This window comes from Salvelinus fontinalis, chromosome 9 (genome assembly GCF_029448725.1).
Source record: "Salvelinus fontinalis isolate EN_2023a chromosome 9, ASM2944872v1, whole genome shotgun sequence".
Classification (NCBI taxonomy): Eukaryota; Metazoa; Chordata; class Actinopteri; order Salmoniformes; family Salmonidae; genus Salvelinus; species Salvelinus fontinalis.
In genome coordinates, this window is record NC_074673.1 from 27,742,830 (window position 1) to 27,760,264 (window position 17,435).

At 46.4% G+C, this 17,435-nt stretch overlaps 1 protein-coding gene across 5 annotated transcripts in view; it reads left to right on the top strand.

Annotated features, from left to right (window-relative positions):
* Positions 1-17,435, top strand: part of LOC129862371 (UPF0606 protein KIAA1549-like) — a 93,905-nt gene that overhangs the window by 46,543 nt on the left and 29,927 nt on the right. For all 5 annotated transcript variants that reach the window (XM_055933934.1, XM_055933933.1, XM_055933936.1 and 2 more), the window contains 7 exons: positions 74-2,320; positions 2,568-2,656; positions 9,407-9,566; positions 9,704-9,834; positions 14,030-14,210; positions 14,421-14,480; positions 14,645-14,790. In XM_055933934.1, coding sequence (XP_055789909.1) covers positions 74-2,320; positions 2,568-2,656; positions 9,407-9,566; positions 9,704-9,834; positions 14,030-14,210; positions 14,421-14,480; positions 14,645-14,790 — 3,014 coding nt within the window. The remainder of the gene's footprint in view (positions 1-73; positions 2,321-2,567; positions 2,657-9,406; positions 9,567-9,703; positions 9,835-14,029; positions 14,211-14,420; positions 14,481-14,644; positions 14,791-17,435) is intronic.

Below are 17,435 nucleotides of genomic sequence, written 5' to 3' on the forward strand. Positions count from 1 at the left end.
GTCGCAATGATGATCAAATCTTTCAGTGCAGTCTTATTTCATGTTTGATATGTTGTTGTCATTTATTTTTCAGTAGACTGGCCTTCGTTGGATCCCACCATGTTGGAAGAGTTTCAGGAAGAAGTACCAAGCTGGACTGAATCACCCTCGGCCTTATTAGTTTCACACACTGATGCCTCTGAGCACCTAGATGACACTACAACTACAGCTCTCCTTTCACCTGGTCCCCTACCACTTGAATCACCTTCTAGGTCGAGTGACCCCCTCCCCATTGGTCGAGACCCTCTGTCCACTCCACCTTTTAGCTTTTCGGAGCCTGCGATTGGCCTTCAGAAACACCCTGAAGGCCCAGCCGAACTCTCAAGGGACATGAAGCTCTCTGGGCCTATCTCAACCATGGCAGCTACCTCTTCAACCCTTGTTACAGTACCACACCAGAAGCTTCTCGGACCACAGTCCAACATATCCACAACACCCTTGAACTTCTCTACAGCCACCAGTGGGACGACGTCTCCACAGTTTATTGTCCCAAACTCTAATGAAAGACGTTCAGATGAATCTCCATTATTACCCCCCAGCAACCAGCAAGACCCATCAAAACAGAGAACTCCTGCACTTATGACATCACTTCCTGTTGGACCCCTCAACCTGCCTAGACTGCCTATTGACAATCTGGTAGATGTAGCAGCCCTATCAGACCAAGCCAGCCAAGAGTCTAGACCTAATCCAGATGTGTCCCAGAGTTTAGGCGGTCTCTCGCTAGATCCCAAACTGCCTCTTGAGCCCTCCAGTATATTAATCGATCTGGATCACCTGCACCCCAACAGTGAGCTCATGCAGAAGGATGATGCTGCCCAAGGTATTTACATGCTTCTGAAGCCATCGCCTGAAATGCAGCTGGCTCCCAGCTATGTGCCTTTCCTGAGCCCACAGACCACGTCCTCCTCAGCCGAGCCCACCATGGTCCCTACTGAGGACTTCTTCCCCACCAACACCATGGAGGTGGACTGGGGCTCCGGAGACCACCCGGAGACCATGTCCTATATGGGCTCGGAGGGCGATTACTTCTCCCTGGTCACCAACCTGCCCACAGACATGTATGACCTGGAGGACTCCAATGCGGAACGCTACGACACCTCCTTCCCCTCCAGGGTCGGCTTGTCCTTCTCCTCGATGCGTCACGTGACGTCTTCACTTAGTCTCATTACAACTGATCTCAGCTCTGGTGTTAGTGTGGCCCCGACATCTGTTCCTCCCTCTATCCATCCATCTCCCAGTCACTCAATGCTAGCCTCAACACCAACACCTCAAGGTAGTCTACCAGAAGGTTCAGGCGTAGACTGGATAGATACCTTCACTGTTGAATCAACAGACCTTCTCCTACCAGACATGAACAGCCTGGAGTACTACACCATCCAGCTGACCAAGGATGACTCCGAAGAACACAGAGGCACCAATGTGACCACCACCTCCAGACATTTCTCCCTGATGTCCATCAGCACCACCCACATCATGGCCACCAGCACGTTCACTGCGGACCCCCGCCACATGCTCACAGCCTCCTATGGAGTGGAGGTCCAGCCTTCTGACAACACTACTTGGATAAAAGAGTCCTCTGATATATCTGGCTCAGAGCCTCTCAATACGACCACAGCAGACGCCACAGAGATGACTTCTCTGAATTTCTCAGTGCCGTTCCTGGAGCCTTCAGTAGCGCCAACCCCCTCCATGGACCTCTCATCATCCCTGTGGGGTGTCACTGGTCAGGTGTCCTCCGGGGAATGGATTAGCCCTGTGGCCACCTCCAGTGTCGGACTGGACAGCAGCTCTGTATTAGTGTCTGTGCAGCATAGTGCTATGGCCACTGAGACAGACATTCAGTGGTATGTGTCTCCCACCACCACAGAGACAGCCCTCCTCAGCACCTCTCTCGTCACTCCTGTGTTGACCACCTCTGTCGCCTTCACCCCAGTGCCTGGTCAGACAGAATTACCCCCCGATGTCACCTCAGACCCCATAGAGCGAGCCACAAATGCCACCACCTTTCCCCCGGTGTCAGTCATGGCTGACCAAGGTATTGATACGGATAGTCCTGTCACAGCGGTGACAAATGTCAGCCAGAGTACACTTAGCACCGTAGACACCCCCTCCACAACTGATCCTACCACCACCATCACCACTAAGGCCTCTACAACCACTGCTCTGGCCACCACCACTACCACCACCCCCTTAAACATAACAACCACAAAAAGCCCACCTACAACCATTGGCCGCCAGTACCTCTGTAATGTCACCAAGCCTGTGTACTTTGTTAAAGTCGGTAAGTTGAATTATCTCTTTGTCGTGTTGATATACTTTTTTAATGACAGGAACATTGTGTGGGTTGTCAACTTGATCAATGCTACGAAGATTTAATTATCAACTCTGAAGTGTTATTCTTTCACTTTTCATATGAAAATCATGGTTTGTGATTTAATGTTTTGAGAATATTGTGCACTTAACGAATCTATAACGAGATGTTCTCAATGAGACATGATCGAGATGAGATGTGCTTCCACCCTCTGCAGGTTTCCCCCCTGGGGCCACTGTTGGATATGCCAAATCCCAAATCCGAGACGTCCTGAAGACTGAATTCAATAAGTCAATTGAACTGCAGGTACATTATGATGGGGTACCATGGGCACCTTTTATTGGGATTTTAAACTCAACTTCAATCATTTATGAAATGGATAGAAATAACAGTGAACTGAAAAAGCAGCCTTTTTCTTTAGTCTTTATAGAGTTAAAGTTAAGCTAGGCGATACATAAATGATCCCATAGTCTCAGTCTGACATGACAACTAGGGCTAACCTCTAAGTGCTGACACTGTTAGCTTTTCATTACATAGCTTACTCCCTAAAGAAACCTCTGAACAGCTGTTGTGCAACATGCTCTGAGTTTTAACCCTTTAGAGTCTAAGCTCTGTCTAAGCTGCGGGGGTGCTAAGATAACATATGGAATTATTTTAAGATGGTAATACCAAGGAATATTTAGCTAATTGATTTAGAATATTTTTATTGAAACATTATTGGGTGAAACATTGATTTAGGCATTACTGCTATTAGCCAATAGAAACACATTGAATAACATATTCCCTACATGGAACAACAGAGAGTCCCCCCAAAAATCTAGAGGAAGTTTGTTCTGAAGTGTCTGTCCTATATCTGAGAGATATAAGAAAGATCAGGAAACATTTTTAAAAACATGTATCCCCTTATTTTAAGCACTAAACTATTTCTGTATACAGTACCAGTCAAAGGTTTGGACATACATACTCATTCAAGGGTATTGCTTTATTTTCTATTATTTTCATTGTATAATAATAGTGAAGACATCAAAACTATGAAATAACACATATGGAATCATGTAGTAACCAAAAAAAGTGTTAAACAAAACAAAATATATTTTATATGAGATTCTTCAAAGTAGCCACCCTTAGCCTTGATGACAGTTTTGCACACTCTTGGCATTCTCTCAACCAGCTTGACCTGGAATGCTTTCCCTTCACTCTGCGGTCCAACTCATCCCAAACCATCTCAATTTAGTTGAGGTCGGGTGGCTGTGGAGGCCAGGTCATCTGATGCAGTACTCCATCACTCTCCTTCTTGTTCAAATAGCCCTTACACAGCCTGGAGGTGTGTTGGGTCATTGTCCTGTTGAAAAACAAATTATAGTCCCGCTAAGCGCAAACCAGATGGGATGGCGTATCACTGAAGAATGCTGTGGTAGCCATGCTGGTTAAGTGTGGCTTGAATTCTAAATATATTACATTTACATTTACATTTAAGTCATTTAGCAGACGCTCCTATCCAGAGCGACTTACAAATTGGTGCATTCACCTTAAGATATCCAGTGGAACAGCCACTTTACAATAGTGCATCTAAATCTTTTAAGGGGGGGGGGGGGGTCAGAAGGATAACTTTATCCTATCCTAGGTAGTCCGTAAAGAGGTGGGGTTTCAGGTGTCTCCGGAAGGTGGTGATTGACTCCGCTGTCCTGGCGTCGTGAGGGAGTTTGTTCCACCATTGGGGTGCCAGAGCAGCGAACAGTTTTGACTGGGCTGAGCGGGAACTGTACTTCCTCAGTGGTAGGGAGGCGAGCAGGCCAGAGGTGGATGAACGCAGTGCCCTTGTTTGGGTGTAGGGCCTGATCAGAGCCTGAAGGTACTGAGGTGCCGTTCCCCTCACAGCTCCGTAGGCAAGCACCATGGTCTTGTAGCGGATGCGAGCTTCAACTGGAAGCCAGTGGAGAGAGCGGAGGAGCGGGGTGACGTGAGAGAACTTGGGAAGGTTGAACACCAGACGGGCTGCGGCTTTCTGGATGAGTTGTAGGGGTTTAATGGCACAGGCAGGGAGGCCAGCCAACAGCGAGTTGCAGTAATCCAGACGGGAGATGACAAGTGCCTGGATTAGGACCTGCGCCGCTTCCTGTGTGAGGCAGGGTCGTACTCTGCGGATGTTGTAGAGCATGAACCTACAGGAACGGGCCATCGCCTTGATGTTAGTTGAGAACGACAGGGTGTTGTCCAGGATCACGCCAAGGTTCTTAGCGCTCTGGGAGGAGGACACAATGGAGTTGTCAACCGTGATGGCGAGATCATGGAACGGGCAGTCCTTCCCCGGGAGGAAGAGCAGCTCCGTCTTGCCGAGGTTCAGCTTGAGGTGGTGATCCGTCATCCACACTGATATGTCTGCCAGACATGCAGAGATGCGATTCGCCACCTGGTTATCAGAAGGGGTAAAGGAGAAGATTAATTGTGTGTCGTCTGCATAGCAATGATAGGAGAGACCATGTGAGGTTATGACAGAGCCAAGTGACTTGGTGTATAGCGAGAATAGGAGAGGGCCTAGAACAGAGCCCTGGGGGACACCAGTGGTGAGAGCACGTGGTGAGGAGACAGATTCTCGCCACGCCACCTGGTAGGAGCGACCTGTCAGGTAGGACGCAATCCAAGCGTGGGCTGCGCCGGAGATGCCCAACTCGGAGAGGGTAGAGAGGAGGATCTGATGGTTCACAGTATCGAAGGCAGCCGATAGGTCTAGAAGGATGAGAGCAGAGGAGAGAGAGTTAGCTTTAGCAGTGTGGAGCGCCTCCGTGATACAGAGAAGAGCAGTCTCAGTTGAATGACTAGTCTTGAAACCTGACTGATTTGGATCAAGAAGGTCATTCTGAGAGAGATAGCAGGAGAGCTGGCCAAGGACGGCACGTTCAAGAGTTTTGGAGAGAAAAGAAAGAAGGGATACTGGTCTGTAGTTGTTGACATCGGAGGGATCGAGTGTAGGTTTTTTCAGAAGGGGTGCAACTCTCGCTCTCTTGAAGACGGAAGGGACGTAGCCAGCGGTCAAGGATGAGTTGATGAGCGAGGTGAGGTAAGGGAGAAGGTCTCCGGAAATGGTCTGGAGAAGAGAGGAGGGGATAGGGTCAAGCGGGCAGGTTGTTGGGCGGCCGGCCGTCACAAGACGCGAGATTTCATCTGGAGAGAGAGGGGAGAAAGAGGTCAGAGCACAGGGTAGGGCAGTGTGAGCAGAACCAGCGGTGTCGTTTGACTTAGCAAACGAGGATCGGATGTCGTCGACCTTCTTTTCAAAATGGTTGACGAAGTCATCTGCAGAGAGGGAGGAGGGGGGAAGGGGGAGGAGGATTCAGGAGGGAGGAGAAGGTGGCAAAGAGCTTCCTAGGGTTAGAGGCAGATGCTTGGAATTTAGAGTGGTTGAAAGTGGCTTTAGCAGCAGAGACAGAAGAGGAAAATGTAGAGAGGAGGGAGTGAAAGGATGCCAGGTCCGCAGGGAGGCGAGTTTTCCTCCATTTCCGCTCGGCTGTCCGGAGCCCTGTTCTGTGAGCTCGCAATGAGTCGTCGAGCCACGGAGCAGGAGGGGAGGACCGAGCCGGCCTGGAGGATAGGGGACATAGAGAGTCAAAGGATGCAGAAAGGGAGGAGAGGAGGGTTGAGGAGGCAGAATCAGGAGATAGGTTGGAGAAGGTTTGAGCAGAGGGAAGAGATGATAGGATGGAAGAGGAGAGAGTAGCGGGGGAGAGAGAGCGAAGGTTGGGACGGTGCGATACCATCCGAGTAGGGGCAGTGTGGGAAGTGTTGGATGAGAGCGAGAGGGAAAAGGATACAAGGTAGTGGTCGGAGACTTGGAGGGGAGTTGCAATGAGGTTAGTGGAAGAACAGCATCTAGTAAAGATGAGGTCAAGCGTATTGCCTGCCTTGTGAGTAGGGGGGGAAGGTGAGAGTGTGAGGTCAAAAGAGGAGAGGAGTGGAAAGAAGGAGGCAGAGAGGAATGAGTCAAAGGTAGACGTGGGGAGGTTAAAGTCACCCAGAACTGTGAGAGGTGAGCCGTCCTCAGGAAAGGAGCTTATCAAGGCATCAAGCTCATTGATGAACTCTCCAAGGGAACCTGGAGGGCGATAAATGATAAGGATGTTAAGCTTGAAAGGGCTGGTAACTGTGACAGCATGGAATTCAAAGGAGGCGATAGACAGATGGGTAAGGGGAGAAAGAGAGAATGACCACCTGGGAGAGATGAGGATCCCGGTGCCACCACCCCGCTGACCAGAAGCTCTCGGGGTGTGGGAGAACACGTGGGCAGACGAGGAGAGAGCAGTAGGAGTAGCAGTGTTATCTGTGGTGATCCATGTTTCCGTCAGTGCCAAGAAGTCGAGGGACTGGAGGGAAGCATAGGCTGGGATGAACTCTGCCTTGTTGGCCGCAGATCGGCAGTTCCAGAGGCTACCGGAGACCTGGAACTCCACGTGGGTCGTGCGCGCTGGGACCACCAGGTTAGGGTGGCCGCGGCCACGCGGTGTGAAGCGTTTGTATGGTCTGTGCAGAGAGGAGAGAACAGGGATAGACAGACACATAGTTGACAGGCTACAGAAGAGGCTACGCTAATGCAAAGGAGATTGGAATGACAAGTGGACTACACGTCTCGAATGTTCAGAAAGTTAAGCTTACGTTGCAAAAATCTTATTGACTAAAATGATTAAAATGAGACAGTACTGCTGAAGTAGGCTAGCTAGCAGTGGCTGCGTTGTTGACTTTGTTTGAAAGTGTAGCTGGCTAGGTAACCTCGATAGCTGGCTAGGTAACCTCGATAACTGGCTAGATAATTACTCTAAACTACACAATTATCTTAGATACAAGGATAGCAAAGACAACTATGTAGCTAGCTAACATTACACTAATCAAATCGTTCCGTTGTAATGTAATAGTTTCTACAGTGCTGCTATTCGGTAGAAGTTGGCTAGCTAGCAGTGTTGTCTAGGTAGGAGAACGGCAGCGCGGCGGACGAAAATAGCTGGCTAGCTAACCGATAATTACTCTAGACTACACAATTATCTTAGATACAAAGACAGCAAAGACAACTATGTAGCTAGCTAACACTACACTAATCAAGTCGTTCCGTTGTTCCGTTGAATGTAATAGTTTCTACAGTGCTGCTATTCGGTGGCTAGCTGGCTAGCTAGCAGTGTTGACTACGTTACGTTACGTTAGAAGGACGAAAATAGCTGGCTAGCTAACCTAGATAATTACTCTAAACTACACAATTATCTTTGATACAAAGACGGCTATGTAGCTAGCTAAGATCAAACAAATCAAACCGTTGTACTGTAATGAAATGAAATGTGATACTACCTGTGATACTACCTGTGGAGCGAAGCGGAATGCGACCGGAATCGCATGCGAAACATGGAGAGGTGAGGGGGGTGTAGAGAGACTGGTACTAGTACAGAGTCACTGACAGTGACACCAGCAAAGCACCCGCACACCATCACACCTCCTCCTCGATGCTTCACAGTGGAAACCACACGTGCGGAGATCATCGAATCACCTACTCTGCATCTCACAAAGACACGCCGATTTTAACCAAAAATCTCAAATTTGGAAATATCAGACCAAGGACAGATTTCCACCGGTCTAATGTCCATTGCTCGTGTTTCTTGGCTCAAGCAAGTCTCTTCTTCTTATTGATGTCTTTTAGTAGTGGTTTCTTTGCAGCAATTCAACCATGAATGCCTGATTCACACAGTCTACCCTGAACAGTTGATATTGATGTCTGTTACTTGAACTCGGTGAAGCATTTATTTAAGCTGCAATTTATGAGGCTGGTAACATAAATGAACTTATCCTCTGCAGCAGAGGTAACTCTGGGTCTTTCTTTCCTGTGGTGGTCCTCATGAGAGCCAGTTTCATCATAGAGCTTGATGGCTTTTGCGACTGCACTTGAAGATACTTTAAAAGTTCTTCATGTTTTAAAGTAATGATGGACTGTCGTTTCTCTTTGCTTATTTGAGTTGTTCTTGCCATTATATTCTTTCCATTATATGGACTTAGTCTTTTACCAAATAGGGATATCTTCTGTATACCACCCCTACCTTGTCACAACACAACTGATTGGCTCAAACGCATTAAGAAAGAAAGAAATTCCACAAATGAACTTTTAACAAGGCATACCTGTTAATTGAAATGCATTCCAGGTGACTATCTCATGAAGCTGGTTGAGAGAATACCAAGAGTGTGCAAAGCTGTCATCAAGGCAAAGGGTGGCTACTTTGAAGAATCTCAAATATAAGATATATTTTGATTTGTTGAACACTTTTTTGGTTACTACATGATTCCATATGTGTTATTTAATAGTTTTGATGTCTTCACTATTATTCTACAATGTAGAAAATAGTAAAAAATGTACGATTTTCAGGATGTCTCATGTTCTGACAAACACTGTTCTAGCTCTGCCACCTTTCACCACAGATGTGGAAGGGCGATATTGGCGGATGCCTGGAACCAAATGGGGTTCTACCTGGAACCAAACAGGGTTTTCCTATGGGGACAGCTGAAGAACCCCTTTGAAACTCTTTTCTCTAATAGTGTAGGGAGCTGCAGCAGTGGGTATGTGGCGGTTGTGTTCTATAATGACCCTGGTCATGTGTGTGGGGGTATAGGGATGGGATGCGCCAGGAAGGACAGCCCACTTCCTGTTCGCTTTTTTGTTTCCAGGCTCTTTGATAAACAAAGCACAAAAATGACTAACTGCACACCTAACACTTCATGGCCTGGCAGTGACCTTAACACACTGTCTCTGCCATTAACTGTTTAAATGCTGTACAGTGCAAAGGAAAAAGTAGTGTGTGTACAGTATCTCATAGTTCAACCAAGGTGCAAGAACTCTGGAACAAGCTGGATGAATAAGAAATATTCAACTGCATTTGGAGGATGGTAGATATTGAAAGTAAGACAAAAAGACAGTTGAATTGAAAGACTTCAAATACAGCCCATCTAAACTCCATCAATAAAAATGAATAAGTAACTATTATTTGCAATGAAGAGAAGTTATAATTATGTATTTTCTGTGTCTTGGTAAAGGTTGCTAAGAGCCCTCCAGACTTTGTGTTCCGGGCAGTGTCAGGTCCCGTGGTGTTCACAGCCATATCTGTCATCAACGCCCTGCGCCAGTCAGGCCGACGCTTCCAGCCCATCTCACACTACTGGAAGGTACCAGACCACCAGTACCAAGTCCACTCAGGTAAGAGCACTGTTCTGTGTGGAACTATACAAGCCACTTCTGAAATAGGTATGCTGGTTTTTGTTTGGGTTTTCTGCGCTGTACAGTATGTGTTTGAATGTTTAGACTTAACCTTGCCCTTCTGTTTCCCTGTCCAGTGCTGCAGTTTGTGCCCAGCCACGTCGACGTGCGAGTCTGCAACTTCAGCGAGCGCATTGAGAAAGGCCTTACCATGGCGTACGCCGAAGTGCGCCGACGCGCACAGGAGTCCACCAACTTCACTGTGCACGTAAGTGGAGACCTACTGAAAACACTGTAGCACTCCAGTCAACTAAAATAGAGTAGAGCTTCTCCTAATGCTCTGTTTTTATTACCAGTCACTTACTCCTTCCTTGGTTTTCACCCCCACTTGCAATGATCATCTGGAATCACCCCTAATCACAACCCATTTATGTCAGAAGCACTTAGCTCACACATTTATTATTACTAAAAATCACTGGCCGTGTCGCTGTGCTCTCCCTGCTAGAACTCTCTAAGAGCAGCGTCTATTGGAATAAGTCTGGAAGTGGAAAGAAAGAAATGTTCCTCAAGAGAGTTGGTTGGCTGAGGCCAGGAAAGTTAGAAACAAATTGGGTTACTGTGTTTGAATTCAGCAGCAGTAGTGGCTTGCTTTGCTTGGATCTGGGTGAGAAAAGAAGCAGGATCTGCCTGACTTAATTGTAATTGTTGAGGCTTGGGGAGTGACAGGGAGTAATGGTGGAAATGTGTGGTTTGTGTAATTGTGTGTGCTGCGGTAATACAACCTAAGTGCTGGTCTCAGAGTCTCCAGCACACAAGTCTGTTTAGATCAATGGTCACTCATTCAAGACCAAAATTATCAGCATAGGTTTATTGATTCATGTTCTTGCAGAGGTTTTCCACTAATTAAGTTGAGAAAGTGCTTTTTTGTCTGTTCATGTTTGACGTTCTTGAACGTAGCAAGCTAGAAGGATATGGAGAGTTTTCAGACATAGATGTCATACTCAGTCAATGAAGGGATTATACTGGGCATTACATTAATATCTGGAAAAGGCCATTTCAATTATGGCTGTTCATTTTATTTTCAATTCCCTTTCTATTTCAATTCCACAAATTAAATTAAATCAATTTGGCCCAAGCTCTTCTGCTGCATCACACTGCAATGTATGCTCACATGTGGGTATTATTGGTGACAGTGGGGTTGTTGTGCAGTCTCTTTTGACCATTAACTAAACTTTTGAAATCCATCACCAGCTCAAAGACATTGTGGGCTCTATTTCTGGCTGGCGGTAAGGAGGAGCAAGTGTCAAACGCACATTAGTTTGCAATTCCGTCATGTCGCACTGCCATTTTCCAGCCTTTAGCCAGGTTCGGCAATTTACCTGTCTAACATCAGCTCGCTTGCTCTGAGGTGGGAGGGGTGGAAATATTGGAGGTATGTCCTAGAAAACATGCACCAATATGCCAATTGCAGTAAGTGCAACTAGGGATATTTAAGACTGACCAAAGCTGGTCTTAGCGGGAACGCAATTGGTTGTGGCATTGATTTTGCCAGTGGAGGCGCACACAGTAGCATTATGTACATCACCAATGTTTTATTAAAATATCACAAGTAGCAAAACAATCAACAGACGTTTCCCTTTTTTAATTTATATTGGACATCTTTGTCTAGCTTCTGTGAAACATTTGGACTTATTATTTGCAATGCCCATTGAATGAAAGGTTTCAGTGTCTGTAGGAAGCCTGTTTAAGAACATGAAGTTAATTAAAAAGACTGTTTATTGTTTTTCATTTATGATTTATTCAAAAAATGCGGCTTCCACTTTTCTCTGTTGGACCTAACCTTCATATCACGGGAATTCAGATCGCTGTCCGTGGGCTGAATCAGTTTGTTTGTTTACCTTTCACTTGGCAAAGTCACTATTGGTCATATCAGCGGCGATGGTAGGCTATAGCTATATATATTTGGGAGCAGTAACGGTGAGTGGACATTCCACTAGTGGTTAGAGCATTGAAATTGCTTTAGAAAGGGGCACAAGACAGGGATGTCCTCTCTCCCACTTATGTTTGCACTGTCAATTAAACAGCTTGCAAAAATAATTAGACAGGACCCAAATGTTACAAGGTATCAGTATTGGTAAACATGAATATAAACTAAACTTATTTGCAGATGATCTCCTGATATACTTGACCAATATTGAAAACTCAATGCCCCCCTCGCTAAAAATATATCTATTATATATTCTAAAATCTCAGGATCTGAAATTAACGTGGGAAAAAAGGAAATAATGGCAATAGGAAAAATACTGACTCATGATATACAACAATCCTTTAAGTGGACCACAAAAAATATAAAATACTTAGGATGCTTAATAAGTGACAGCGCAAGTCTGTATGTTTCAAGTCTGTATGTAGGCAGCAGCCTCTCTGTGTTACTGATGGCTGTTTAACAGTCTGATGGCCCAGCTTTGATACACCTATACTGACCTTGCTTTCTGGATGGTAGCGGGGTGAACAGGCAGTGGTGCGGGTGGTTGTTGTCCTTGATGATCTTTTTGGCATTCCTGTGACATTGTGTACTGTAGGTGTCCTGGAGGGCAGATAGTTTTCCCCAGGTGATGCGTTGTTGTGCAGTTGCCATACCAGGCGGTGATGCAGCCCGACAGGATGCTCTCAATTGTGCATCTGTAAAAGTTTGTGAGGGTTTTAGGTAACAAGCCAAATTTCTTCAGCCTCCTGAGGTTGAAGAGGCGCAGTTTGTCCATGATGTGTACGCTGAGGAACTTAAAACTTTCCACCTTCTCCACTGCTGTCCCGTCGATGTGGATAAGGGGGTGCTCCCTCTGCTGTTTCCTGAAGTCCATGATCATCTGTTTTGTTGACGTTGAGTGAGAGGTTGTTTTGCTGACACCACACTCCGAGTGCCCTCACCTCCTCCCTGTAGACTGTCTCGTTGTTGTTGGTAATCAAGCCTACTACTGTTGTGTCATCTGCAAACTTGATGATTGAGTTGGAGCCGTACATGGTCACGCAGTCATGTTTGAACAGGGAGTACAGGAGGGGGCTGAGCCCGCACCCTTGTGGGGCCCCAGTGTTGAGGATCAGCGAAGTGGAGATGTTGTTTCCTACCTTCACCACCTGGGGGTGGCCCGTCAGGAAGTCCAGGACCCAAATGCACAGGGCGGGGTTGAGACCCAGGGCCTCAAGCTTAATGATGAACTTGGAGGGTACTATGATGTTGAAGGCTGAGCTATAGTCAATGAACAGCATTCTTACATAGGTATTCCTCTTGTCCAGATGGGATAGGGCAGTGTGCAGTGTTATGGCAATTGCATCGTCAGTGGACCTATTGGGGCAGTAAGCAAATTGAAGTGGGTCTAGGGTGACAGGTAAGGTGGAGGTGACATGATCCTTGACTAGCCTCTCATTGCACTTCATGATGCCAGAAGTGAGAGCTATGGGGCAATAGTAATTTAGTTCAGTTACCTTTGCCTTCTTGGGTACATGAACAATGATGGACATCTTGAAGCATGTGGGGACAGCAGACTGGGATAGGGAGAGATTGAATATGTCTGTAAACACACCAGCCCGCTGGTCTGCGCATGCTCTGAGGACGCGTCTAGGGATGCCATACTTAAAAATCAAACAATGTGATTTTCTGGATTTTTTTTTTTAGATTCCGTCTCTCACAGTTGAAGTGTACTTATGCTAAACATTACAGACCTCTACATGCTTTGTCCCTGCCTGTGCCATTAAACCCCTACAACTCATCCAGAACGCCGCAGCCCGTCTGGTGTTCAACCTTCCCAAGTTCTCTCACGTCACCCCGCTCCTCCGCTCTCTCCACTGGCTTCCAGTTGAAGCTCGCATCCGCTACAAGACCATGGTGCTTGCCTACGGAGCTGTGAGGGGAACGGCACCTCAGTACCTTCAGGCTCTGATCAGGCCCTACACCCAAACAAGGGCACTGCGTTCATCCACCTCTGGCCTGCTCGCCTCCCTACCACTGAGGAAGTACAGTTCCCGCTCAGCCCAGTCAAAACTGTTCGCTGCTCTGGCACCCCAATGGTGGAACAAACTCCCTCACGACGCCAGGACAGCGGAGTCAATCACCACCTTCCGGAGACACCTGAAACCCCACCTCTTCAAGGAATACCTAGGATAGGATAAAGCAATCCTTCTGCCCCCCCCCCCCCTTAAAAGATTTAGATGCACTATTGTAAAGTGGCTGTTCCACTGGATGTCATAAGGTGAATGCACCAATTTGTAAGTCGCTCCGGATAAGAGCGTCTGCTAAATGACTTAAATGTAAATGTAAATGTAAGTAGGAAAACCTGCAAAATCGACATGCATCAAATACTTGACACACACCCCAACGTGTAGTGCTGCCGCAAGCGCTTAGATTTACCATTGCATTATGTTTGTTAAAATAGAGTCCTGCATGTACGTATGTAATATTTTCCTAGATTGTGAACATCACCATGAATAAGCCCAGGAGTCAGCAGAGGGAGCCAGTGGACGTGACCTTCGCGGTGCGCGATGCCGTCGGCTACCTGAAGGGGTCAGAGGTCAGCAACCACCTGAGGCTGCTCAACATGGTGGAGTTCAGCTACTACCTGGGCTTTCCCGTGCTGCAGATCGCCGAGCGTGAGTCCATTACCAAACTGTCTAATGGATTGGGATTTTATGCCAAGCACCCCTACTGGAATGTTCCCTTGGGGGAAATACATGTATTCTAATCGATTGCATTCTATTAATCAATCTGCTTTACCTTCTAAGCACCTCTTTTATACCTCAATAGGAATATTATTAGGTTCTCTGTACTTTCCTTATTTCCCTCTCTTCTTTTCCCAATAGCTTTTCACTACCCAGAGTTGAACACCACCCAGTTGCTTCGCTCGTCTTGGGTTAGAACAGGTATGCTTCCCCTTGTTAACACATCTGACTTTACGTATTCCACCCAATCTAAATCTCAACTGCAGCTAGAGGATGGATACACATTCAGGGCCTATATTCTGGCTGTGTGTTGGCTCTGTATTGCCTGTCCTGTGTGATATCATAACCATCTGTTTCCTGTCCAGTGATGCTAGGTGTCCTGGACCAGGGGGTGGACGGGCGGACCTTCCAGGCCAAGATGGAGCGTCGTGTGGCCCTGCTGCTGGGAGAGGTTCTGAAGGCGGCCAGGCGTACCAAGAGGGCCACCAGCGTGGCCAACCACAGTGTTCAGGTAACCACATCAGAGACACTGTACTATACTGAGAATCATCTTAGAATTCTCGTGCTGTGCTTGGCTATAGCGCTTAAGTACAGCAAATACAACTCTCCCCCTGTGGTAATAACCCCTAGGCAAGGCTGCCATAGCCACTGTGTTACTAAAGAGAGTAAGCCCGAGTCATCACCAGATAAACAACCTGGGTTTCCTAAGCCAGCCACTAACCCACATCAAGTCTCCAGGTTTATTAGAGTGGAATGATGAACAGTGTGTGGCCCCACATGGACCACACCCTTTCACACACACACACACACACACACACACACACACACACACACACACACACACACACACACACACACACACACACACACATATCCCACTCTCTCTGTCTGTGGACTTTCACAGGTGATGCCGGCGTACTGATTCTGTCAAGTCAAACTACGGCTTCTATGAGAGAGGCAGCAGGGTTTTAGTGATCACAAGAAGCAGAGCAGACAGTCTCACTGTGTTATTTAGAGCCAGACACAAACATTGAAGACAGTCCTTGAAATACAAAAAGTAAGAGCCCAGAGCACTCTAATATGACATGTTCTTTTCAAGGCTAATAACAGAAGAGCACCATCATTACAGTCGTGGCCAAAAGTTTGAGAATGACACAAATATTAATTTCCACAGTTTGCTGTTTCAGTGTCTTTAGATATTTTTGTCAGACGTTACTATGGAATACTGAAGTTTAATAACAAGCATTTCATAAGTGTCAAATGCTTTTATTGACAATTACATGAAGTTGATGCAAAGAGTCAATATTTGCAGTGTTGACCCTTTTTTTTCAAGACCTCTGCAATCCGCCCTGGCATGCTGTCAATTAACTTCTGGGCCACATCCTGACTGATGGCAGCCCATTCTTGTATAATCAATGCTTGGAGTTTGTCAGAATTCGTGGGTTTTTGTTTGTCCACCCGCCTCTTGAGGATTGACCACAAGTTCTCAATGGGATTAAGGTCTGGGGAGTTTAGTTATCACTTTTGCCTTATGGCAAGGTGTTCCATCATGCTGGAAAAGGCATTGTTCGTCACCAAACTGTTCCTGGATGGTTGGGAGAAGTTGCTCTCGGAGGATGTGTTGGTACCATTCTTTATTCATGGCTGTGTTCTTAGGCAGAATTGTGAGGGAGCCCACTCCCTTGGCTGAGAAGCAACCCCACACATGAATGGTCTCAGGATGCTTTACCGTTGGCATGACACAGGACTGATGGTAGCGCTCACCTTGTATTCTCCGGACAAGCTTTTTTCCGGATGCCACAAACAATCGGAAAGGGGATTCATCAGAGAAAATGACTTTACCCCAGTCCTCAGCACTCCAATCCCTGTACCTTTTGCAGAATATCAGTCTGTCCCTGATGTTTTTCCTGGAGAGAAGTGTTCTTTGCTGCCCTTCTTGACACCAAGCCATCCTCCAAAAGTCTTCGCCTCACTGTGCTCACACCTGCCTGCTGCCATTCCTGAGCAAGCTCTGTACTGGTGGTACCCCGATCCCGCAGCTGAATCAAGTTTAGGAGACGGTCCTGGCGCTTGCTGGACTTTCTTGGGCTCCCTGAAGCTTTCTTCACAACATTTGAACCGCTCTCCTTGAAGTTCTTGATGATTCGATAAATGGTTGATTTAGGTGCAATCTTATTGGCAGCAATATCCTTGCCTGTGAAGCCCTTTTTGTGCAAAGCAATGATGACGGCATATGTTTCCTTGCAGGTAACCATGGTTGACAGGAAGAAGAATGATTTTAAGCACTCCTTTTGAAGCTTCCAGTCTGCTATTCAAACTCAATCAGCATGACAGAGTGATCTCCAGCCTTGTCCTCGTCAACACTCACATCTGTGTTAACGAGAGAATCACTGACATGATGTCAGCTGGTCCTTTTGTGGCAGGGCTGAAATGCAGTGGAAATGTTTTTGGGGGATTCAGTTCATTTGCATTTGATATCAATATATCAATATATTCGGCTCTATTTACTCTCAGAATCGAAAATGGTAATTAGCATTAAGGTAGACATAATGCAATCCCTGCAAGCTCCGGCACATCATCTCTAGCTGACACCTTTGCTAACAGGTATTGTGTCAATTTAGAACGTGCACAAGACATTTCACAGAATTGTACATTTAAAGAAATGTTGCCAATTTATTATTTACGACTTTTAGCTAACATTAGATCCAGAGATTCTTACCTTTGCCTCGATTCGTCATCTCTCCCAGATCGTCATGGCATATATATTCTAAAATCCCCTATGGGAAAAATGAATGGTGCAAAAATGATTGGAACCGTTTCCCTGTTTGACCGCTAGGTTTTATGGGTATTATGACTCATAGTGTGGTACTCTATTAGACCACTAACCATAGCCCATACCTGACACACAGGTTCACTGCTAATTCACGACTCATGAAACGTCTGTGGAGATCTGGGAAGCAGATCTCTGAAGGTGCTATGATATTTATCACTAACAGCTCCCACCTGCGTGTAGACCATCGTCCGAAAACATATCCCTCCCCACAACTAGAGTATATTTCTGCTTTTATAATAACTCCAGCTGCCAGGCAGAATGAGAGAGAGAGAGAAAGAGACAGAGAGAGAATTAATAATTGATCTGCTATTAGTGACTGGCGA